Here is a 23,013-nt window from a genome sequence, read left to right on the forward strand (position 1 = left end):
TTGCATTTTAGAGCAGTTTCGGTCACGTGAGAAGGTTTGATTAGGGCACACATGTGTCCTCTGGTGTGAGTTGTGATGAGGTTGGGTTGGTTATCTTTTCCTTTGATTTCACACCCCAACGCCCTTGCATAGTGCTCTTCCTAATGAGAGTTGATGAACGAGCGATGCTCACCTCGCTATCAATCAGATTTCAATAAAGAACCCAGCCCGGCAACTTCCATCTTCATTAGAATCCATCGTGAAGATGGTTGGATATAAAAACCCTACCATCGAACTCACTCAAACATGTTGCATTGCCCCTACAACGGAGTGTCGGAGTGCCGAGTGTCGAAACTTTCCACCCAGTTTTCCGCCTGCTTTTCCGAGAGTCCTTTCGGCTGACTGGCGGTTGGTTGGCCACGTTTGCGGCTCCTAGCCGAGATGGCAACGCCCAGGAACGTGACCAAATCGCATTCGGGGCGTGCACCCCAAGTAATCGGGAAACGGATGTCTGACTCCTCCGGCTCCTTCGACTACTTTCGCTCCCCAAGGGAATTGCAGATTTTTCCTCAATCTTGTATTGACTTTTTCCCACTGCCTGCCGGGATTTGAGGACCTCCACCCACTGCGTGATTGGCTGGGGGTCTGAGAGTTCCTTGTGCTTTGTTTTTGAGAGCTTCCTGTCGCTGTTGTGAAAAGTTTGTGAAGCACTTGTTTACGATTTGAAGTGCATTTTCCTGGCTGACTGGGGGCGGGTCTGTCATAATTTGGGCTACAGTCGGCGCCCATCGATTGCGATCTCCGGCAAGTGTGAAAAGTTTTCCACTTCAACTCGGCAAATCTCAGCTGCTAAGTTCTTTGGTTATGCTAATGAGACAAACTTTGGCCACTCCGATCGTTGGCATGTCTATAATTGAAAGTTCTGTCTCTTTTTGGTTGAATGAAGTTGGTATTGCTCTGCGGATGAAACAAGGTCACTTGAGGAAACCCCACCCAATTGAGACACACCTTGTGCTGAACAAGCAAATCATATTTGGAGCCCCAAGAAACTGATAAGATATCATCTTTTCCCGAAGGTTATAAGAAGACCATCGAGCATCGATGGCTGAGCATAGAGCTTTCTAGCCCGGCATGAAGTACTCTACCTTGCTAATTCTTGGCCTAATTTTGACCCTGGCCCTCACGGGCGAGGCCAAGTCCAAGTCCAAAAAGCAGAAGAATAAGCAGAAGGACCTGGCCCAGCATGAGGAAATCCTGCCAATGGCCGAACCCTGCAAACCCAGCAAGTGCAAATTACCCGATTGCCGCTGCTCCGATGCCGTTTTACCCACATCCAAGTTCCAGGGCAAGGAGAACGAGATTCCGCAGGTGATATTCTTGGCTTTTGTAACCATTTCTTATTATATTGCACATTCCGTTGCTTTCGACAATTCAGAAATGCATCTTATAAATATTTATATATGAATATATTCTTTAACAGTTCGTGACCATCACTTTCGATGACGCTGTAAATGCTATCAACTTCGCCCAGTACGAGCTGCTCTTCGAGGGATTGGTCAATCCGGATGGGTGTGGAGCCGCCGGTACCTTCTTTTTGTCCCACGAGTACACGGATTACACGAGGGTGAATGCACTCTATAGGGCCGGTCACGAGATAGCCCTACATTCGGTGACCCATGGAGATGGCACCGATTACTGGCGATCGGCTGATGTGGCGACCATCGAGCGAGAGTTTGGAGCGCAGCTCAAAATGTTGGAGACCTTTGCCAAAGTGGATCCCAAGAAGATTCAGGGAATGCGCCTGCCGTTCCTCCAAATTTCGGGCAATAACACCTTTGAAGCAGCCCGTCGCTTGGGCTTGACCTACGACAGTTCCTGGCCAACGCAAAAGTTCAAGGATCCGGCCATGTGGCCCTACACCCTGGACTACAAGTCCAATCAGGACTGTCAAATAGGACCCTGTCCAGAGGCATCCATTCCCGGATTCTGGGTGAATCCCATGGTCACGTGGACCGATACTGAGGGCTACAGTTGCTCCATGATCGATGCATGCGTTTACCCGCCCGAGGACGATGTGGACGAGCTGTTCGACTGGATGATGGAGAACTTCAATAGGCACTATCTTGGCAATAGAGCTCCCTTCGGGATGTATCTGCATGCTGCTTGGTTTTCGCGGGGTCGCAATTACTTTGGTGCCTTTAAAAAGTAACTATTTCTACCTACAGATAAAGATAAAGCAGCTTTATACCTCAGGTTACTGCCAAATTGACAATACCTACCCATTTCAATTTGCGCAGATTCATTAACCACCTGAACACCTATTCGGATGTGTATTTCACCGGAATTTCGCGAATGTTGGAGTACGTGAGAAAGCCCACGCTGGACTCCCCGTTCAAGGACTGTCCCGGTTTGCCGGAGGCTGAGTGTCGAGCGGTCCAGTGCCACGTCCAAAAGATGTCCACCGGCGAGGACCGCTACATGACCGTATGCGACAAGTGCCCGTCCGTCTATCCCTGGCTGGACAATCCTCTGGGTCAGCAGTTCTAAGCCCGCCAGCCTTTCGCGTATGAAGCGTGTACACTGAAATAAATAAAATGAAATTTTTGAATAGATAAATAAGTCTCTGCTTGGGCATGCAAAGGCGATAACGCATTTGTTTTCTTTGTGTACTTTGTAATGAAACTTCCGTGTTTTGCGAAGGATAACGGCTGACATTTCCCATCGCTAAGGCAAATTTACATGCGCCGCATCACCGCCGTCACTGATAAATGAGCCCAAATTATGTTTCTGGCCGTGAGACGCTTAATTAACTCATTCAGCGGAGCAGAGCAGAGCCCCCGAGTGTCGTCATATTTCATGGCTGCCTCCTGAATTAATGCGCCAACTTCCGGACCCTCACATGGAGTCCTGCTCTTGGGGTCCTGTCAATGCAGCTGCTACCTGTAAATGACGGTCCGCCCGTCTGGCAATCGCAGCAGCCATCGGTTGCATTTTTGTTAATGGACCACTAACTAATGACAGCCCTTGGTTGGCATATCAGTCAGGGTCTGAGTATTGGCCAGAGTGGGGATCCTGTGCGGCCGCATTTTGCGGTTGCTGTCGCAAATTATGTATGCGGTTAGCCAGCCGAACCATCCCGTCCCTTGGAGGCGGGGCTGCTGGCCAGGTTGGACATGGAAGCAACCGCAACATATTGGTTGATAGTAGAGGAGTGGGTGGAATCGGGGGCAATCGAGGGTCTTCTCTGGTAACCTGAGTCAATTGTGTAAAAAGTCTCGAGAACGGGGCGGTGACAGAATTTTCTTGTGGACACTTAGCAATGCCATAAGGTGCCATTTTTTATTGAGTGTCAAGTTAGGAGAATACCAAGAGCTATTTAAAGTTGACTCTCAGAGATGCTTGCAAATCATATATATTTTATATATTCTGTAGTTATATGCGAACATTATGATATTAAGATTTATGAGGCTATTTAATTCATAACAATTAACAATCGCATTTCTAATACTAAATAACTTTTAGGCACGCTTGTGGCAATGTTTATTAGCCAGGACATAGCCATGAGGACAGTTGGTCTCCAGAATATTGTACGGTTGCGCCAGCATAGTTCCATTAGGGCTCCACGTTTTATCCAGTTTTATTTTCACATTTTCACTGAAGTTGCTCGACTTAGAAGCACCGGTTACAGACTCCACAACTTCGCTGTCCAGTGCCGAAGTTTCCAGTAGCATACTGCTGATAATCAAAATGCCTAAAAGGCAGAGTAAGTCCATCGAAGATGCCATTTTCAATTGAAACCGTTGCCGATGAGTAGTTAAATTGAACTGAATCAAAAGCACAGTTTTCAGTTGATCATTACGACTCGTTGGCCAAGATAATTGTGAAAGTAGTCAATTCCTTATAAGGCCAGATGATACAAGGGCTCTCGAATACCAAACGATGATGATGCAATTGGTTTGCTCGAAAGTTGCCAGTAAATCAGATCTGCTTTGATAGATTTCCATTTGTATCTTGTATCTAAGATGGAAATAAATACAAGAACAATCCAGCAAACAGAGCGGCAGGGTAAAGAAACCACGCTTTTATGAAAATGAAGAGAATGCTCGAGAAAATCGCAACAAAAAGTGGGCAAATATTTGCTGATTACTTTCCGAAACTTGCACTGATTAACAGCAAACTCAGATCCATTGTCCTTTTGCCAGGACACTCCATTGCTCAGAGCAACAACCACCCCTTCAATTTGAGACTTCTTCCCCGTTTAGCATAAATTTCGCTTGCTTGAGAAGGTGGCTGTCATAAATAAATGACTCTACGAGCCTTTCGCTCTGCCCCAGCTGTCTGTGACCTAAACCGGCATTATTTTAATGTACTTTTATGTGGTACACAGCGAAAAAAAAAAAGGATCCAGTATTTAACACTGGGTCGCACCCAACACCATCACCCTCACCCACACAGCCAAATTACATTTTTATGTTTCAAATTTTGTTTGCTTTTCTTTGTTACTTCGCGAAAATTATGCCAACCACCGAGGCACTTTGATGATGATTATGATGATGTGGGTCGCTGGATGGAAGTAGGCAGTATATCGAGAGCCCAATGTGCTTTGCGGTGGTTGACAATAGAATTGTCAAAATTATTTGCTCAAATTGCTGACATTTATTAGGCAGGTTATGGCTCGAGCTCAGGTTACTTCGTAAAAAGTCACTTAGAAAATGAGATATGCGTTTTACATCGATCCTCAGGATGCTCATCTGTCTGGGAAGCTAATCATGAATGGTTGTTAAGTTAGCTGAAGCTTTTGTTAAGTTTAAAAATTCATCTGGAATATATATATTTGGAATTTATACTAAAATAATCTAATAATCTAGACTATCAACTTGAACTATATTATATATATATTATAATATATTATATATTATATATATTTTCCCTACTGTTTGGTTCTGGGATCTTATTTGTACAACTTGTACAAAACGTTGACAATGATATTTTATCATGAAAATTGTCCTTTCTTTATTGGCAATGTTATTAAATTCATATTTTGTATGCATAAAGCCATAACTTCGTGGCTCTGGTCACCCGCCTCTATCATTTCGCGCTCTGGATTTCGAAAAAAATGTTTTCTTACCTATAAACCTTTTGTAAAAACAACCCCCCAAGCTATGCTCAAAAATTATTTATTTGGTGTAATCAATATAGTTGATTCAACAATGACACAATTTGACTTTTATTTTTTTGCCAAGCACAGCCAAACCATTAAAAAAAGTAGTTTCGAACAGGAATGTCGGTTGATCAGCATTTTGAAGTTTGATTTGATAACTTTAAAGGAAGCTCAAGTAAACACGTTCACTTGATTCAATATCGCACTAAGCTCTGAATCGTCGAGTCTCATTTTTTAGAATTTATAGCAGTTTCTAGATCACTAAAATATCCCTCCCGTCGCAAAAACTATGATTCGGTTTTTCAGCATTTTCGGGATTTTATATTTTCAATATTTTCAATATTTCGGGAGGAATATTTTAGTGATTTCGAAAGTGCTATAAATTCTAGAAAATTAGACTCGACGATTCAGAGCTTAATGCGATATTGAATCAAGTAAACGTGATTACTTGAGCTTCCCTTAAAGTTATCAAAGCAGACTTAAAATGCTGATCAACCGACATTCCTGTTCGAAACTACTTTTTTTGATGGTTTGGCTGTGCTTGGCATTTGACATGAAACCTGTCTCGGCGATGAAGTGTCGTCTTGGATTTGTAAACAAGGGTGGAAAATGCACTTGGCCTTAAAAAGTGAAAAAACCTAAAAGTCAAATTGTATCATTGTTTCATCATCAATTATATTGATTACACCAAATAAATCATGTCTGAACATTACGCAAGCTTGGCTGTATTTACTAAAGCTTGGAAAGTGAGTAAACTAATTTTTGAAATAGATTTTCAAATCAGTTCGTAAGGGAGATAACATGCGAGTATTAACTTATGATCGTTGCCTTGAATCTGATTATTCGCGATGGTGAATGTAATGCATTGCGGTTGCTCTACCGATTCGCTGACTATTCACTTCATTATGTAAGCGGTTTCCAATTGGGTGCCATGTAGGCCTTATCAGCGTGCAAACATATTCGCACATTTGCCAGCAGGTTGTAGAACTAACAAGCTAATGCCTCTCGGACCCCGACTTCTGCCTCTCGAAGTGGATCCGAAACTGAATCAGAAACTGAGACAGAGCCGGAAACTGAGACTCGAGAGACTCAGTCTCGAAAGCGATTTTGGCGAGTGTGAACGTGTTTACTTGGGCTTCGATTGCCAATACCCAAAACCAACTTAACGATGGCAATTACGCGGCGTCTTCCCTGGCCGAAGCTGCTGTTTTTGTTTGTATGGCTGTGTCTGGCATTGGATACAAATCGTGCAGCTCGAGTGCCCAGCGATCAGTTTGTGTTTCCCTCGGAGTCCAAGCCAAATGCCACTGCCATTCGACTGGAATCCAGACTCAAGGAAATCGAGCGAGAAATGGCGGAGGTGACCAGAGCCACAAATGTAAATCTACCAATCCTCAAAGAAATCAAAAAGGGCGCGCCGAGAACTACGGCTAACGACAACAAGCCTGAGTCACCAGCAAATACTACCAATGAAACGAAAAACTTGACCGAAACCCAGGGAAATTTATCAACACAAGAGATTAAAATGAACGAAAATCATACACATCCTTCCAGCGAGTCCAAGATGATAACCTTCGGCAAGGAATCTAGTTCAGATAAGCCAGCGCCTTGGGATCATACGGAAGCCACCAATGCTAGCAATTCCACTAGTGTGGTGATTGGGCCGAGGATTGTCCTGGAAACATCGCCAATTTGTCCAAAAGGCACTATCCTGACCGTAAATGATCATTGCCGGAAGATTGCTTAGATTAGTGCCATAAAACTGGGAGCAACTGAGAATTAATTAACAAAAATTAAAAAACTATATTCAAAATATTGTTATATTGAAATTCTTCTCCGATTCACATACATGTATGTTTCTAGCATCAATTAAACACAGTGCTTATAGAGTTTCAATATTTATTCTCTTTTCAATGTGCACGCACTCGAGGTCTAAAATTCCCAATTCTGGAATAGTACCGCTAATCTTATTGCAATCATTAGACATCTCATTCTATCATTAGCATATCAAAGAGACAATTGTTCTCTCAAATGCAGAAACCTTGCTGCTGATAACGGCTTCGTTAGTATATCAGTAAGTGTTTCAACGAATCCAATATACTCTACGTGAAACGTATATAATGAACATTTCTGCACACAAACTTATTTGAATGGGTAAGCTTTTCCCATTTTCAACTATAACCATTCCAGTTAATGTGCACTATAATGAGGTGCTGAAAAACTGAATCACGCTTTGAATAATTTTTAAATAATATTTTATAGTTTTTACGACGGGAGGAAATAATATTTTATAGTTTTTACGACGGGAGGAATATCTTAGTGTCTTATAAACTGCTATACATTTTAAAAACTGAACCTCGACGATTTAGAACTTGGTGCAATATTGAATCAAGTGAACGTGTTTACTTGAGCTTCCTCTCTGCCTCTCGAATTGGATCCGAATCTGAATCAGAAACTGAGACGAAATAAACAAATAAACAAAACCATCTTAACGATGGCAATTACGCGGCGTCTTCCCTGTCCGAAGCCACTATTTTTGTTTGTATGGCTGTGTCTGGCATTGGATACAAATCGTGCAGATCGAGTGACTTGGGATCATACGGAACCCACCATTGCTAGCGATTCCACTAGTTTGGGTATTGAGCCTAGGATTGTCCTGGAAACATTGCCAATTTGTCCAAATGGCACTCACCTGACCGTAAAGAATCGTTGCCGAAAGGAGGCCTAGATTAGAGCCATTAAAGTGGAAGCAAGTGAGAATTAATTGACAAAAATGTAAAAAATATATTCAAAAGTATTGAGTAAATTTGCCTTGCAAATCTAGAAAACAACGTTTGAAATAGCTGGACATCAACAGATTTCGTTAAAGAAAATCTTCAAAAAAAATACCTTTTATGATAATTCATTTCTGTCAGTGTAGACTAGCTGAGATATATCTGAAAAGCTTAATGCTACTCTTCTGCTTTGTTTACGTTTTGTTTTCATGGGAGAGTGTATGAGCTCCCCCCTGCCATTCTTATTGTTGTCTCCCAACGATTTGCTCCCATCATTTATCTGGTTTCGCTGGGAATGAAAATCTGAATGTGAATGGCCAGCCGCCAGTTGTTTCCGCGCTCAGTCATAAAAGCTACATCGTAGCAAACGAGCGTGCATCTCGGAGATAATGTTGATACGTATTAACCCATTGGTGCTGTGCATCCTACCGCTGGTGTTCTTCCTCACCGAAGCGAGAACACGGCCCAGTGGTAACGATCGCATCGTGTTTCCAAAGGATGACGACGATACCAGCTCGAGATTCACATACTCGACCACAACGACAACCGAGGAACCCAAAATAGCACTGGAAAGCACAAACACCACAGAACAGATCAACAGTGGATCGGAGGAGCTGGCTAATGAAAACACCACTGTGGTACCCGTTATAGACAACCGAATATTGCTGGAGACGACCCAAAAATGTAAGCCTGGCTTTGAGCTGTTCGCAAAACGATGCAGAAAGCCGGCGTAATCTTTAGTCGCTAAGATTGATGTTAGCCAATAAAGTGATATTGTATAGAACTTTTGGTTGATTAATGAATGGTCTGACTGGTTAGTTTTTATTTTTTCGTGATTATTCAAAACGATTCGGAGGCAGACAGAAATACCCATCGAAAACCCATTTCACAATTGTGGGAGAAACGCACTGGGGAAACTTAGTGTCGTGTAAAACGCAGTAATTTTAGTTTGGTGGCAATCACTGTGAGTCAGTGTCTAACTCAAAGTATTCCCGGTGCATTCAGCTGCATCCGTTTTTCCCTACTCTTCTGGTATGTAATTTGATGCCTTATCTGCTGTCATGAACTTGGCTTATCAGCGGCTCAAAATAAATACTAAACTCGGCTAGATCGTCTGTTCTCGACTCGACCACGCTGCTCAGTCTGTTTTGAATATTCAACGCTGACGTTGGGTCGATTCCGTGTCGAAAATGTTTTTCCAACTCTTATCTATAAGGTTGGCTGTGTCGATCCTTTTAATCACTGGACAATGGACTTCAGCTCGTCCCCAGAATCCTTACTACGTGGAAAACGGCGGACATGGATATCCGTGAGTATATCAAAAAAAATTAATTAAGATAGATATGATTTCATAATATTTGGATAATTAATACTTTTCTTCTATTAAGGCACCATCATCGCCATCATGGTCATCACGGACATGGGTCAGAATATGGACCAGGATCCAATGGACCACCCCCCTTTGCCTTTGGTCGTTTTCCACCGCCTCCTTCGTATTATCCAGATAACCAACCATCTGGAGGTCGTCAACCGTTTTATCCAAACGGTGGTGCAGTTCATGGACAACCTGGCAGTCCATTCCACCAACATGGAGGGGGTTTTCATAGAGGACAACAGGAATACCCCTACCCTGTAGGTGATTTTAACAGGGGGCATCCAGGCCTCCAGCAACCCGGTGGAGATTTCAACAGGGGCCAACCAGGTTTTCGGCAGCCAGGAAATGATTTCAATAGACCACAACCCTCTGGAAGGGCGCCAGGACATCAACAAACGGGCAGCAATGAGGAGCTTCCCACCTACCCTCGAGGACTGGAACCCCAGCAGCCGGGTGGTGATGCAAATACCCTACAGCCTCGACCTGGCCAAAACCCTGGTGGATTCGAACAGCCAAATGAAAATGAAGGCGGATTCCAACAGCCAGGCCAAAATAATGGGGGGTTCCGGCAACCAAACCAAAATTCTGGAGGATTCCGGCAGCCAGGCCAGAGTACTGGAGGATTCCAACAGCCAGGCCAGAGTACTGGAGGATTCCAACAGCCAGGCCAGAGTACCGGAGGATTCCGGCAGCCAGGACAGAGTACTGGAGGGTTCCAACAGCCAGGCCAGAGTATTGGAGGATTCCAACAGCCAGGCCAGAGTACTGGAGGATTCCAGCAGCCAGGCCAGAATTCTGGAGAGTTCCAACAACCAGGTTTGAATCAGGGACGGAAACCCGGTACTTCCAATAATTCCATACAACCGCGTCCCGGAAGCCCAGATGAAGACTTCTCCGACTTCAATTTCCAGTCCCCCAAGACTTTGCAGCCTCGACCCGGTCAGGATCACGAAACTGGGGGCTCTGGCGGAGCGCAGACTATTCAACCAATTCCCGGGCAGTCTTCTGTGATCCAACCTATTCCAGGGCGAGCTCAATCTTCTGACACTGTTGGCCAAAACATCAATGACCTTTTCAACACCCAAGATTTTCTGTCACCAGAATTGAGCAGAGCGCCTGGAGCCAACCGAGATCCCAAATCGGATGCTGAGGAAGCAAGTCCAGAGTCGGTGAATCAGCGCAGTCTCTTCAACCTGGATCCCAAGTGTGCAGAAGGACTCAAGGTCATGGCAGGACGTTGCAGGAAGGAAGCCTAGGGAATTCGCATTCAAATTCATTTCTGAATAATACTGTTTCATGTACACAATACATATTTCATTGTGCCATTAAATCTGTCATTATGTGTAATAATTGAGGCATACACTTTTTGGGGCATTTTATTCAACTGATAAGGTTGTTTATGCAAGATTGGAAGTACAAATTTCCCAGAGATTACCTCAGCATGCTCTTCGGTAAAAATTGACTTCGTAGTAGCTTACGTATACCATTATAACAGCTTTTGAACATCACAAAATGTATTAATCAGCAAATTGCAATTGAGCTGCAATACGTTATCAATTTTCTTGAAATATATCAATTTAGAAAACGTTATCTCTACAATATTGAATTACAGTTGTATAATTACAAAGCTGTGTGTAATTGGTTACATTGGCTAATCAAATAAATGGAATGCGTTTTGCGCCTGTCATTTTTATCAATATCTTGAAGAGCACACACATAACAGGGAGAATCCGGGATCCAGGGATCTCCGTAGAACATTAGTTTTGAAGCGATTGTTGTACGAAGTGCATTGTATGGAAATGGCGCTCCAATTTAGAAGATGGCTATATCAGATCACTTGGACGGCAATTCTACTACTGCTTCAAGTCGAAAAGAAATGCTCGCCTGGTTTTCAACTGTATCTAGATCGATGCCGAAAACCAGCATAAACAGATAAACTATAATAACAATGCAATGAAATAAGATTTCATCAGTGCCAACAATCAGTTGATTAGCTTTAATGAATATGTACTTATATAAACCGAATGTGTCGGATTTTTTAATATGTATGTGAGAACTGCAAGTATTTATATAATTTATTTAAGTATCAATAAAAAAACACAGCTTGTAGCACGTTCTGGCATTGAACTTTAAACCGATCTTCAGAGCTTGTCTTCCTAGGCTATCCTACGACACGTGTGATGTGGACCCGTGCGTATGTACCCCTTGGGACACTGCGATGGATCGATGTTGAAAATGCTCTGCACCAAAATATCCGAGGCTCCCGGTATATCGGGCTGACTGATGGATACTCCGCTGGGTTGGCTCTTCGGAAGGGGCGGCGTGGCCATCGTCCACTGCCAGCTCAGCATCAGTAGGCCTACTACGATCAGCACGGATCTTGATAACATCTTCGCGGGTTTCTCCAGGTGAATCGACTTCTATCCTCGTGCTTGGGAACTGCGTTACTGAATCTAGCTTGGCTTATAAGTTGCTGATTTCTCAGTCTAAAGCTGGCAAAGCTTTTATCTGGAGGGCTTTCGGAGAGATTGCGAGAACCAAAGCAACTCTCTCTGATCGTTTTTAAAAGACAATACCGAAAATTGACCAAATGTATTAACTTGACCAGTAAATATTGGTTAGCCATCAGTACATACATATGCGGCGAAACTTGTATTTTTAAAAGTAGCCCATGTTACGTACAATATAGGTACATCGAGGTACATCTGTGATATGTCATACTGCGAAAATATGCACATATATAGTTTTTATCAATTACCGTTTTGTTAATTAAGCAATTGCAGTATAAGTATTTTTTTTTACTAATATTATCCAAGGAATCTAGCTACGGCAAGCCGAAGAGTTTATACCCTTGCAGATGTTATTTAAAACCAATAAATACTGCAGTACAGGGAATACGAATACTTTAAAATCAAAACCTGCGAGACTACGCAGCTATATTTTATATAATGTAGTCGACCGAATGTTATCAAATTAAATTAGAAATTGTATAACTGGAACTAATTTTTTTCCTTATATTTTTATATTTATTCGTGCTGACTGAAATCAATATACCTTTTGCAAGGGTATAAAAAGCTTTAAGCAACGAAGAGCTTAACATAAAATCTCGAAAACAAACAAGCAAGCAATTCATTTTATTTTTTTTAATACACTGAGTTGTCTAGGTTTCTAACAATAATTATCTAAAATGCACTCAGTCCGTGGCGGTTTGCTAACCAATATGGTGTTATCATCCCTAGTTATATCACTTTTCTGCGAATACCGCTCGCAATTGTTCTTGCTGGGCCTTCGCCACTGCCTCCTTGGATTCCGCACCCTGGTTCACCGCCTTCCAACCCAGCCAGCCGACGGTGTGGAGCACCAGGACGGCGATTCCGATCCGGACAGGTGGTCCGTATTTAAAAGAAGACCGGACATCGTTTTTGGAACTGTTCATAACAAAAACACTCTAAACTGGCGGCAAGCAAGAATCAACTGATTGCACGTGAAGAGAGAGAAAAGCTCTTAAAAGCTTCTTAAAAATATATTTTCAGGGCTGCAAAACTTACGATCGATGGAATGAATCAGTTCCAATTTTATTTAGTGAATTTCAAGTTAACTTTGTGTTTTCTCAAAAGTTGAGCCAAAATACAGAAGAAAGAAAGAAATTAAACTTAAAATCCATTACAAGGTATTTAATACCCTATTATATACAACAAAATAACCAGTTTAGCTTAACTTTCTTCAAAATAGAATAGCTGTTAAAAGAATCGCATTGTTTAAAATAGAAAAGCCTTAACTACTATAACTGCCGAAAGCCAAATGAAAATACCTTTTGGCAGGGAATAGAAACCCACACATAGCACAAAGGCAAATGGCAGAAAATAGAGAAGAACTTCGGTCTCAAATGGCACACAAAACGCTCGTATTACATAGCCAACGAGTCCTGCCGCAGGACGATCTCCGAGGGCCCAAGGATGGCAGCTGGTGCATACATACATACATTTAAATGTATGTATATAAGTGGGTGTGGGAATTTCACCTGGGCAGGTGAAAGATTGAAGCTGCAGGCGCCAGGAATTAGCATGTTATGTTTAACGCATTTTTGCACCTTCGGCATGTGTGTGTACTTTGTGCGCTTTAACTCCTTTTCCGACTTTTCCGACATATCCGACTTTTGCAGCGGCGTGCGGAGGGCTACGGGGTGGCGCCCCCTAGCGACACATGTGCAAACTAGACATTGCCTTAACCCATTGTGGCTTATCCAGCAACAAGATGGGAAAACCGAGAACAAGAGCTCAGCATTTTCCGCACATTTAATCGCATTTTGTTTGGGAAAATTGTTGAAAAGCTCACATGAATTTTAAACTGCGGTTGGAGCTGGTGCTTTTGGTCTGAGGTTTTCGAGGGTGTTAGGAGGTTTTTGGAGGACTTTCTTGAGCCGCTTACGTGTGAGTGCCATTGAATAATGCAGCCATTGCAGCTAAATTAAATTGAATTTAAGCTGCGACATTTAAAAATTTCATGAGCTCTGCCCACTCTCAAACACTAGATATTCCAGAAATTCCACCCAGCCATTTGCAGTCGACCCCTCTCAAAATTTCTGCGCAGGAAGAACCTCTTGCCGGGCTCATTAAATAGATGCCCGGTACGTGCTTCCATTTTGGGGCACATTTCATTAAGTGCACGTAAACGGCTGGCTGTCAACTAGCTGGGGGCGTGGTCCCCTGCCCCTGCGCACACACACACCCCTTACCAACACATGCACATACACCGAGTGACACACATGGGTAATTCCCAACGTAAACACTTTGGGAAAGCATGTCGCAAAGACATCAATTACGGCATCAGCCGCATTGCCATCAGTAGCAGCATCATCATCATCATCATCGATTGGCCCGGGGATAATGATGATGATGTCAATTCGGGCCCCTAGGTGGCGCTGCCTCGACTGTGCTGTGCTTGCTTTTCTTTTTCCCTCGGCTCCATTTTCCATTTCCCTTCGACTTCCTTTGCCTCCCGTTAACCGCATTTCAAATGTGTTTTTATGTAAGCACTCAAAAAGTACGACATTTGTAAGTGAACCAAAAGAGGTACACTGTGTTTCACAATGTTATTCAATGCGCAGAATTACCTTTAGTCAAGATATTTACAGTTAATGTTAATATTCCATTAATTTTAAAGTAATAAATACCTTCCCTTCGACTCCTATTGGTCTCCGGCTCACCACATATGTATAACTTGTCTGTCATGAAACGCACTGTACCCAAACTGGCACTCGCATTTGCTTTGCATTGCTTAAATAAATTTTCACTACGTGTTGTTTCGTCTTTGGCAACAAAATTGGCAAAAAACGAGGCCCCGAGCAGAACCAAATGGGACAGTTGACAAAAACTAGGCAACACATAATTGTTGTTGCGTGCAACAGACAAGCTACTCAAATATTTATGCACTATAGTCTTACGTACAGGATTGGGGGCATCTCGAGGAAGTGGAGCAGTTTGCCAACCAAAACACGAACTCGGAAAAGTTCGCCAAGGACCTACTTGAAGGCACTTGCAAGTAGTAGTCATCATCCACTAATTGAGATCGTTGCAGCTCTGAATTAAGCCAAAAATCACGCCCTCGCTCAAGGACCATTCATATGCAGCGTTGAGTAATTAGAGCCCCAACGCCCCCACAACCATTAGCGAAAATTTTATTACAAATTTGCAGTTTTTTCGACCACTCACTGCCAAGTCTTGAGCACGAAGCGCACTTGAAGCAACAAAAAGCGGAACTCTGCTTCCTCCCACTAAAATGTTTTATAATTCTCGTGGGGTGGCGCCTGTGTCACCTTTAACGGACTGTCAACGTGCAACAAAAACACTTGAAACTGGCAACAAGCGGAGCGGCAAAAGGGTCACCCCTCAAGTGCTGTTTTAATTGCTTTGCAGAGCAACAGCAGCAACAGTGTTTAGAGCGGTTGGAAATAACAATGTTATTACTACCAAGGGACCGAAAGGTTTACTGCGCTGCATATTCAATTATACCAGTATTAAAAGTTACAATTTACTTTAAGTAGGAAGGCACAGGGTAAAAATGTCACATGGACCTTAAAAGTCGAAAATAATTTAAATACTATTAAGAACATAAGCATAAAAAACCCTGCTAAGATTGGCTGATCAAGTATTGTAATTGATTTGCATAAAAGGGGGCACCACTCAGAATTCGCTCTATCCGTTTCTACCGAGCGATCATCGAAGCCCTGCGTCCCGAACGATGCGAGGCACCAACAAGGACACTGGGCAAATCCTCACGCTGCCGAATAGAACGATTCAACTCATCAACGCGGGTGCACTTGGCTTTCAGCTAGTGTGAAAGTATGTGAAGACTGACTACAGAAATGATCCTGTGAAGTATAGTCTTAACTGTTCGCCGCCCAACCTGTGGATCTTGGTGCGCTGTCGGCCAGAACTAGTTGGGAATCACAAGAGTGTGCGCATGAACAAAAAGAACAGCACGTAGGCAAGCGATGAATCAGGGCGTTGATATTATAGGGTGGGGAATAGGTTCTTGTTCATTTCTCGAGCGTCTTGCTTGAAGACCGTTGTTGTTGGCACTGATCGAAAAAATACAAAATACAATACTAAGAAAAAATAAAAAATTGGCAGCGGTGGGATTCGAACCCACGCCTCCGAGGAGACTGGTGCCTTAAACCAGCGCCTTAGACCGCTCGGCCACGCTACCTCGTTCTGGCTTATGTCAAACGCTCATGAAGAGACAAAACGAGAATGTAATAGCTGATTTGTTTTCAGATAGATGTCTGGCGGAAAATTATACTGTGAAATTGTGGTATTTCAGCATTTCTTTGGAGATATTTCTCCCACAACTACTTCTTACTGGCCAAAGTGATTTCGCAGCACTGCGGTCTTGGCAAAACTATTTTGTCTAGTCATTCATTTCATTTACTGCTCCTGCTGGCGAGCATATTAAGTGGACATCCGTCTAACCTCTTCTAAAGCGCTCGGAATGCTGCTATTGTTCAGTTTCCGTCGGTGGAATTTCAATTTGTCAATTGTTTGAAATTTAATTTGATTCCAACATACCAGCTGCCCAACATTCTTGATAATGCCCGCAATTAACTCCATTAGCGTTTTACCTGGCCGGGTTCAGATGACTCGCCTCTGTCCGCGCGGATTGTACGTGATTTTTTGTATTTTCCCAGCAGTCGTCTGGCGTGGAAATTTAACTATTTTATAATTATTTCCATGTCGCTTCCCTTTAAATTTGTATACAAATCCACGTGTGTGGCAAAATATTCCCATTGCTGACGCGGCGTCCGACTTTTTCCTCCCTTTTTCGGTGGCATTTTAATGAAACCGCAAATGCTGCCTCACAACCCCTTATTTTGGCTACGGGTAGCACCCTTATGGAAACCGCAGACTTTATTTTGTTTTGCTTCTCGTGCCGTGCAAAGATTTTTATTGCAATTTTCTAATTTCATTGCTGAGTCTTTTGCCCAACTCAGATGCCGGCTTCAGTTTATGGCTGCAACAACGGGACGCCAGTCAGCCCAAGACCAGAAATTGTTGCTGCGGTTGCATATGTGAGCGAAAAGAGCACGACCACCGCCTGTCACGCATAAATTCGCATTTTCATTTGAATTTTAAACGCATTTCTAAGCTGACGCTGCCGGGAAAAAACGCTGACAGTTTTGCAAAATACATATAATAAACATTTTAATGCAGCAGAGCGTCGAAGGAGTAAGGCTTGCGCCAGAAATTGATTTCGTTTGATTGACATTCCTTTTTTCCAAATGAGAGCATTTATATGCACAGCGGTGTGGGTGGGAAAATAAAGACAAGGTGTTGCGTCCATAAAAGTAGTTCCACAAGCATGCACAGATACTTCTTATGTGCGCTCGTCTTAGAACGTCTCTGTAGCTCGTCTGTTCACGAGCGTTTGACAGGAGCTACAGCAAGGTAGCGTGGCCGAGCGGTCTAAGGCGCTGGTTTAAGGCACCAGTCTCCTCGGAGGCGTGGGTTCGAATCCCACCGCTGCCAATTTTTTATTTTTTCTTAGTATTGTATTTTGTATTTTTTCGATCAGTGCCAACAACAACGGTCTTCAAGCAAGACGCTCGAGAAATGAACAAGAACCTATTCCCCACCCTATAATATCAACGCCCTGATTCATCGCTTGCCTACGTGCTGTTCTTTTTGTTCATGCGCACACTCTTGTGATTCCCAACTAGTTCTGGCTGACAGCGCACCAAGATCCACAGGTTGGGCGGCGAACAGTTAAGACTATACTTCACAGGATCATTTCTGTAGTCAGTCTTCACATACTTTCACACTAGCTGAAAGCCAAGTGCACCCGCGTTGATGAGTTGAATCGTTCTATTCGGCAGCGTGAGGATTTGCCCAGTGTCCTTGTTGGTGCCTCGCATCGTTCGGGACGCAGGGCTTCGATGATCGCTCGGTAGAAACGGATAGAGCGAATTCTGAGTGGTGCCCCCTTTTATGCAAATCAATTTAAACATCTATGCAAGTGCTGAGAAAACAGTATTTTTAAAGTCATTAGGAATCGTTCAGTTCCTTCTTAAATTATCCTGATGTGGATAAAGGAAACTGTGTCTTAATTGTAATATACGTAAGCAAATTTAGTGTATCGTCAGATTATGTATCGTCTTGCGTGTAAGGAGTTCATGGGACGTCGGAGGGAAATAGGTGAATGAATATAGATGATGAATAAAGAATGTCTCTCTCCGCTTTGGGATAATGCGTGTGATGATTTGCCGCCAGGTATGAGCTACATAGAAGTATCGTCGGAATGGACTTTTTGGATCGGTCATCTATGTTTGTTCTCAAACGTAAATTCTAAATTCTATTGATAAATATTCCAGCCATTGTTAGGATTTTTATTTGACAAATGTAATAGGGAGTGGTGGCGGGGATGCTGGGCCCTTTATGAATAGAGTTCTCTAGTTTCGTTATTCTGTTTGTGCATTCTGGGAAGTGCATTAAAAGTTTGGCTGCCTGGAGAATTGCGTTCGTAGAGGTAACTCTTCGCTAACAACGTATTATTGGCAATATTTTATAAGCTTGCCAAGACCACCCCGCTTCCCTTGGAGTACCTATGTGTGTCAACCCCCCTGGTCCTTTGAAAAATTGGCATGTCGTTGTAACTTTTACCCGACTATGAGGAAAAAATAAAATCTCTTGGCACATAAGTTTTGTGCACGTTAAGTACTTTTTCATAACCATCGCAGTCGTTGCTGTTGTCTGGCTTTCGCCGGGGCAGAGCTGGTGGGGAAGTGTTTTCCTATGCCTCGGGGGCATAATATGCATATGCAACGACAAAGGGGCAACAAATAATAGCGAATGGCAATAAAAAGTACGATACACATTGAGGGTAAGGCAGCAAAAAGGAAACTTTAAATAGTTTCAGCTACTTTTTCGAGAGTTTTGCAAATGTGGCGGAAGTGCGGGGGAAACTGCACCAATGTTAAATTACTTTTGGGGCCATTTTTTTTTTCTTTGCAGGGCTTTCGTTATTTTGTATTCCGTTTTGTGTAAAAGTTTGTGGCACTAAATTAAGCGATTACAAATGGCTATTCTTGATAATAGAAATTATAAATTGATATCAAGCAAAGTTGCCAACAAGTTGGAGCTGGGAAAAGAGAATTTTTAGGTAGGAAAAATATAAAAAAAAGGAAAAGAAAAATGCAGAAAAAAAAATTGTTACCTGACTGGGGATCGAACCCGGTCCTCATGTCTCGCAGTTTGTGGACCTTAGCAATTAGTAGTGACAGCAAAAGTATGCAAGAATTTTTGTGTTGAGAACTTTACGATTCTATTGCTTAAAATAAGTTTATTTGGATAAAGTTGTATAAACTCTAATGCTTTTTGGCATGGCAAGTACCGTTTTTTGTGAACTTTGCCCCGGCACTCGCCAGCCGATTTGCTTGCTCTGCACGTAGCGTCATTTTTGACATTTAATTATGGCCGCTGCCAACAGAGGAGTAAGATGTAAACTCGATTTCATGGCCCCGAACTCACAAAAGGTGGTTCCATATTTCGTTTCTTGGGGCTCTGGCAATGCGTGCTACGTGTGCATCTTGTACCTGTCTATTGTAGTTCCATATGCAAGCCACATGACCCAGCCATGCCCTCTGCACTGAGCGAAATTAAGTGAGAGATTTGAATGGTGCTTAGGTTCACTTATGATTTACTCTCAAAGATATTTTGGCATACTTTGTACTGTCAAAATTTATTGTAATATTAGTTTTAATTATACATTAATTTAGCATTAATTTACAATATTTGTAAAAACCCTAGTTTACAATTAAATTCATATACTCATATTCATAAAATGTAAGTTAAGCTTTTTGGCAGTGTAGTCCTTCCTTCTATTGAGTTGAACGTGCGTTGTCAAAACTGCCGCTACATTTTTTTCCCATAAAACTGGGAATCTTCGTCCACTATTTTTTTTTGGAAGTTCCTTCTCCACCCCATTTTTTCTGCCTTGCAGCTGGACAACTTTGTGTGTGTCCTGGCGATTTATGAAAAAAAAGAAATAGCAGCAGGACGAGTAGGGCGTCGCACGTGATGTGAAATGGCAAAGGATTTGCCGGGAGAGCTAGCCGGCCAACAGGGGAGTGCACTGGACAATGGCGTCTAAATTAATTATCAAGGATAACAGCGTGAAAGGTTCAGCGACGCTGCATTGTCTCCTGGCTCCTAATTCAATTACGACAGCTGGCGGCGTGGTGGGGGCAAATTAAAAAAGGCTTAGGCCAGAGTTAATACGGACTTAAGCGGGGTAATTAAAAGCCCAAGCTGCAATTGCATTCGGGAAATGTCTTAACTCACAGCGGCTTCCAACCCCATTTTGGAAACCGGTGGGGAGGTCTGCTATTCGCATCCCCCTGCCCATCGTGGCTGCCGTAAAATCACGAACTGCAAATCTCTTGAGAATAATTTGAAACATAGAACAGCCCGAGGAGCTGGAGAGGAAAGCCAAAAGACGATGCCGCCGAATCCCTTCCACATTAAAATATGATGAGCTCGTGAAGGCAACGGCACAAATGAAAACGAAGTTAATAAAAAAAGGTTGTAAAGGGAGGAGGGGGCGAGCCAGGTGAGTCTCAGGTGTCTGCGGAGGGTGTCCAAAAAATAATCAACATAAAAAAGAAAATTATTTGCAATATTATCAAGAGCTACAAAAGTTACAAGGCAGACAACAGTGGAAAGCGAAACGAAGGAATGAAAATGCTGGCTATGAGAATACCAAAATGAAAATATGCCAAGGCAGTCGAAAAAATCAGGTGGAATTTTATAGCAAAAGATGAACAATGGGGATGCAATTGATGGCTTATAGCAATGGTAACAATACGAGCAATTAAGTACATATATAAGATGAATGTTATGTTCAAGTATTCTGCTTAAAAAATAGCTAAATTTGCTTAGTAAGTGTATTTTAAAGCTACGTTTTAACAAAAATACATTATATTGAAATTTTTCCATGTACATTTTTAAGTTAGCTATATTAAGTCCTCCGAATTTTCCCACTGTTTAATTTCAGATAGCTTTTCACAGTACATTTGCCTCCACCTAAACTTCGCAACTGCAGTTCCTTTTCGAGTTTTGTAATTGGGGTTAGGTCCAGCAATAAACCCCAGCCGTTTAATCACAACGAAGCCAAATAAACCAGCTAAACTGAGATGCAAATTAAATTTGGTTTTAATCAAACAGAGCCAGAGACCCAAGTATTTTCCATGCGGGGGCCGAGCCACAAGGCCGTGTTCAACAAGCAAATCAATTAAAGGGCTGTGCCTCGAGCCCCAAACAATAGCCAAAAGTCAAGATTTTCGATACGAATTTGACCTCAAACGAAGTCATCACTTGAACACTTTAGAAGACAATGGGACAAGCGATGCATTAGGCAAACAAAAGCAAATACACGAAACGTGATCAAAGTTTTTCTATTCGATTTATGGCTTGTGCATCCAAAACTGCCGGACAACCGGTTCGATGCGGCCGGATTCATCGATCAAGTCATTGGTGAGCGATTGAAGATTGAAGATCAGCCACAGATCAAGTTCAAAGTCATTTGGGTCTAGTGTTGCTTCCGTTGCCGTCGGCAAGAGATGGCCAAACAGTTTTGGGCATATAAAAGCCATTGGAGATCATCGCATTCACAGCACACATCTTTCGTTGAGCGCAGTCTAAACACTTGAAATCATGGTGAGTTGCTTGGTTTTCGCTCTAACAAATATTTATCTTCGACGATTGTTTATTTAACATTTACCCCATATTTTATATATTCAGAAATTCCTGATCATTGCCATCGCCTTCTTGGCCTGCGCCTTCGCCGATGTCTCGGAGCTTTCGGGCTACGACTACCAGCAGCCAGCTCCTGCTCCCGTGGAAACCTACATTCCACCTGCACCGCCAGCACCCGCACCCGTCGAGACCTACATTCCCCCGGCACCACCAGCACCCGAGTACATCCCACCTGCTCCTGTCCAGGCCGAGGAGCCCATCATCGAGGAGATCGAGCAGCCCGCCCAGGACGGCTACCGCTACAAGACCGTCCGTCGCCGCGTCTTCCGTCACCGCAACTAAGATGAAAGCCATTTGTTATTGTTAATTTGTTGACTCGAGTGCAATTGCTGAATACCATCTTTGGAAATTCACTTGGAGAGTAAATATCTATCTGTGCAATATTATTCGTTGTCTTGTGCTTCTTTGGTTGTTATCAAAGTTTAGTTCGCAGGAAAATATACCACAAAATTTAAAACTATACATGAAATCCTTCCTAATCGTTGTATGGAAGGACAATTTTTAAATTCAATCGCCTTATCAACAGGTTCCCATCGTCCAAGTGCCCAAGTTCAATTTGCAATGCCAAAGTCGCCATTTGAATGGGGTTTCTTTGGCGATAACCATCAGCCCCTCTGGTTTTTCCGTCATCCAACCCTCTTTAACCCCGACCAATCCACAAAGGCCTAAACAAACCGCTCAAGGACAAACACATGTTCTGGCCAACACTGGCATTCCATTCCAATGGATTCTCTCCCCTTTTCGAAAGTCTGGCAGTAAAAAGGTCAAACCGTCGACTAGACCAATTTGACTTAACCAAAAATTGCTGAAACATTCAATGAGCAGGGACAGAAAGTGCTTCCCCTTCCCGGCAATCGATTGGCTTGAACAAATCCTCGATTACAAAATCAAACAGAGCACAAAAACAAAGGATGCCGAAATGGAAAAAATGTTTGCCCATAATGCAAAATGGGAAAATATGCGAATTCAATAAGCTGCGAGCGGTTGCTTGGTTAGCTGGTTGGCTGGACAGAAAGGGAGATGGCGACAGGGACATGTGGCTGGGCGGGCAGGACACCACCAGCTCCTACCACCTCGCCTCCTCCGTCTGACGGTGCTTACAAGTCATTTGGGCCAATTGCTGTTGACTCTGCGCTCTAAGGCGAATTTCCGCTGCGAAGTCGAGTTCACATATTTTGCACTCACTTTATGCTGATGACATGCAAGTGGCAAAAATTATTTGCGCTCGTGCATTTGGCGACCAACTACAGCCACGTCTCCTCCGGACCAGCCAAAGGCGAATAATGAGCAGCAAACAAGCTGTGGAAATCAGCAAGCTATGGTCCAGGCACTGAGAAAAATTCTAGTTAAATATAAAAACAATATTGCAAAAGAAGTAGGTCCCTTAAGATAAAAATAATGCTAGATAACTAACTA

At 42.9% G+C, this 23,013-nt stretch overlaps 8 protein-coding genes and 4 non-coding genes across 12 annotated transcripts; 8 read left to right on the forward strand and 4 right to left on the reverse strand.

Moving 5' to 3' along the window:
- Positions 1–1,092: 1,092 nt before the first annotated feature.
- LOC6609557 lies at positions 1,093–2,595 on the forward strand. Its single transcript, XM_002034204.2, has 3 exons — positions 1,093–1,347; positions 1,460–2,184; positions 2,277–2,595. The coding sequence occupies exons 1-3, from the start codon at positions 1,111–1,113 to the stop codon at positions 2,524–2,526; spliced, it is 1,212 nt and encodes a 403-aa protein (XP_002034240.1). The 5' UTR covers positions 1,093–1,110; the 3' UTR covers positions 2,527–2,595.
- A 3,029-nt stretch (positions 2,596–5,624) lies between these two features.
- On the forward strand, positions 5,625–5,765 carry LOC116800632. Its single transcript, XM_032716609.1, has one exon. The coding sequence runs from the start codon at positions 5,625–5,627 to the stop codon at positions 5,763–5,765; it is 141 nt and encodes a 46-aa protein (XP_032572500.1).
- A 458-nt stretch (positions 5,766–6,223) lies between these two features.
- On the forward strand, positions 6,224–7,038 carry LOC6609559. The gene has a single exon (XM_002034206.2). The coding sequence runs from the start codon at positions 6,309–6,311 to the stop codon at positions 6,885–6,887; it is 579 nt and encodes a 192-aa protein (XP_002034242.1). The 5' UTR covers positions 6,224–6,308; the 3' UTR covers positions 6,888–7,038.
- Positions 7,039–8,100: 1,062 nt separating this feature from the next.
- LOC6609560 lies at positions 8,101–8,698 on the forward strand. Its single transcript, XM_002034207.2, has one exon. It carries the CDS (start codon positions 8,304–8,306, stop codon positions 8,646–8,648), a length of 345 nt encoding a protein of 114 aa, XP_002034243.1. The 5' UTR covers positions 8,101–8,303; the 3' UTR covers positions 8,649–8,698.
- Positions 8,699–9,057: 359 nt separating this feature from the next.
- LOC6609561 (glutenin, high molecular weight subunit DY10) lies at positions 9,058–10,639 on the forward strand. The gene is made up of 2 exons (XM_002034208.2): positions 9,058–9,223; positions 9,303–10,639. The coding sequence occupies exons 1-2, from the start codon at positions 9,105–9,107 to the stop codon at positions 10,543–10,545; spliced, it is 1,362 nt and encodes a 453-aa protein (XP_002034244.1). The 5' UTR covers positions 9,058–9,104; the 3' UTR covers positions 10,546–10,639.
- Positions 10,640–11,248: 609 nt separating this feature from the next.
- LOC6609562 lies at positions 11,249–11,753 on the reverse strand. The gene has a single exon (XM_002034209.2). It carries the CDS (start codon positions 11,677–11,679, stop codon positions 11,446–11,448), a length of 234 nt encoding a protein of 77 aa, XP_002034245.1. The 5' UTR covers positions 11,680–11,753; the 3' UTR covers positions 11,249–11,445.
- Positions 11,754–12,403: 650 nt separating this feature from the next.
- LOC6609563 lies at positions 12,404–12,754 on the reverse strand. Its single transcript, XM_032715383.1, has one exon. It carries the CDS (start codon positions 12,723–12,725, stop codon positions 12,534–12,536), a length of 192 nt encoding a protein of 63 aa, XP_032571274.1. The 5' UTR covers positions 12,726–12,754; the 3' UTR covers positions 12,404–12,533.
- Positions 12,755–15,466: 2,712 nt separating this feature from the next.
- LOC6609564 lies at positions 15,467–15,676 on the reverse strand. The gene has a single exon (XR_048404.2). It is a non-coding gene; the product is annotated as a small nucleolar RNA U3 (small nucleolar RNA).
- A 239-nt stretch (positions 15,677–15,915) lies between these two features.
- On the reverse strand, positions 15,916–15,997 carry Trnal-aag. The gene has a single exon. It is a non-coding gene; the product is annotated as a tRNA-Leu (tRNA).
- Positions 15,998–17,231: 1,234 nt separating this feature from the next.
- Trnal-aag lies at positions 17,232–17,313 on the forward strand. Its single transcript has one exon. It is a non-coding gene; the product is annotated as a tRNA-Leu (tRNA).
- Positions 17,314–17,552: 239 nt separating this feature from the next.
- On the forward strand, positions 17,553–17,762 carry LOC6609567. Its single transcript, XR_048405.2, has one exon. It is a non-coding gene; the product is annotated as a small nucleolar RNA U3 (small nucleolar RNA).
- A 3,644-nt stretch (positions 17,763–21,406) lies between these two features.
- On the forward strand, positions 21,407–22,059 carry LOC6609568 (matrix-remodeling-associated protein 7). Its single transcript, XM_002034211.2, has 2 exons — positions 21,407–21,498; positions 21,583–22,059. The coding sequence occupies exons 1-2, from the start codon at positions 21,496–21,498 to the stop codon at positions 21,877–21,879; spliced, it is 300 nt and encodes a 99-aa protein (XP_002034247.1). The 5' UTR covers positions 21,407–21,495; the 3' UTR covers positions 21,880–22,059.
- The last annotated feature ends 954 nt before the right edge of the window (positions 22,060–23,013 follow it).

This window comes from Drosophila sechellia, chromosome 2R (assembly GCF_004382195.2).
Source record: "Drosophila sechellia strain sech25 chromosome 2R, ASM438219v1, whole genome shotgun sequence".
NCBI classification, from domain to species: domain Eukaryota; kingdom Metazoa; phylum Arthropoda; class Insecta; order Diptera; family Drosophilidae; genus Drosophila; species Drosophila sechellia.